The sequence below is a fragment of the Penaeus monodon genome, chromosome 21, assembly GCF_015228065.2.
Source record: "Penaeus monodon isolate SGIC_2016 chromosome 21, NSTDA_Pmon_1, whole genome shotgun sequence".
Classification (NCBI taxonomy): domain Eukaryota; kingdom Metazoa; phylum Arthropoda; class Malacostraca; order Decapoda; family Penaeidae; genus Penaeus; species Penaeus monodon.
In genome coordinates, this window is record NC_051406.1 from 2717822 (window position 1) to 2718696 (window position 875).

The 875-nt window shown below is 42.2% G+C and overlaps 1 protein-coding gene across 1 annotated transcript in view; it reads left to right on the plus strand.

The window, feature by feature from the left end:
- The window catches only part of LOC119586102 (nibrin-like), a gene marked incomplete at its 5' end in the record, with an annotated part of 11415 nt that overhangs the window by 7353 nt on the left and 3187 nt on the right, over window positions 1-875 (plus strand). Inside the window, 2 exon segments of the mRNA XM_037934794.1 lie at window positions 57-310; window positions 634-754. Coding sequence (XP_037790722.1) covers window positions 57-310; window positions 634-754 — 375 coding nt within the window.

Below are 875 nucleotides of genomic sequence, written 5' to 3' on the forward strand. Positions count from 1 at the left end.
GACCAAAACTACCCAGCTATCCTCACATATTGTGTTCTTCTCTCTTGACCAAACAGGGACTCCAAATATATGCCACAGAAACCCAAAACTCTGAGATGTCCTTGTCGTTGACTGGAACCCGAGTCATTCCTGAGACAGGCGAGTCATCAAAGAAAACCCCCAGTTCTTCTACCCGAGGAGCAGGAGGAGCTGCCCCTCCTTCTTTCCCCCCCTCGGCAAATAGCACCTCCATGGCCTCACCCAAAGACATGGACGTCACTCATAACAACACGGAGAACAAGGAGAACCTGGCTAATAATCAGAGGAAGAGGTATGGTGAAGATTTTTTTTTGTTGTTATTCATATTTATTTACGACATATTTGTTTTTATTTATGTGTATTTCCATAAATAGAAGAATTTGTTGGTGACACATGTATAGCAAGAAAAACCTGACCCTAATATTATGGACATGCATTATTGCTCATCAGATGTGACACTTATATCCCCTTTTTCTTTTCCTTTTGAATAACAGCTGTTTGTCATTGTGCAATGACTTAGATTAATAAATTTCTGAGTTAGAAGTCAAAAGAGGACATTTGATCCAATTAGTCACTTAAAAATCCCCTCTCCTTTTCCCACAAATTCTCCCTTAGGCCCAGAACAGGCAGTGTGGATGCTGTGTCTCCACCCACCAAGCTTCCGAATAGGTCACAGGTCGCAAACGTGCAGCCGCCTTCCGAGCCACCTGAACCAACACAGCCAATGGAAGAACAGGTGAGGAGAGTTTATGTTTGAGTGGGTAGGTGAGTGATTTTTATCTTAATGAATACCAAGTAATGATGTTGTGGATTATGATGTCTCCCAACCAACCCTAATTTCAAGGTTGAAATATCAG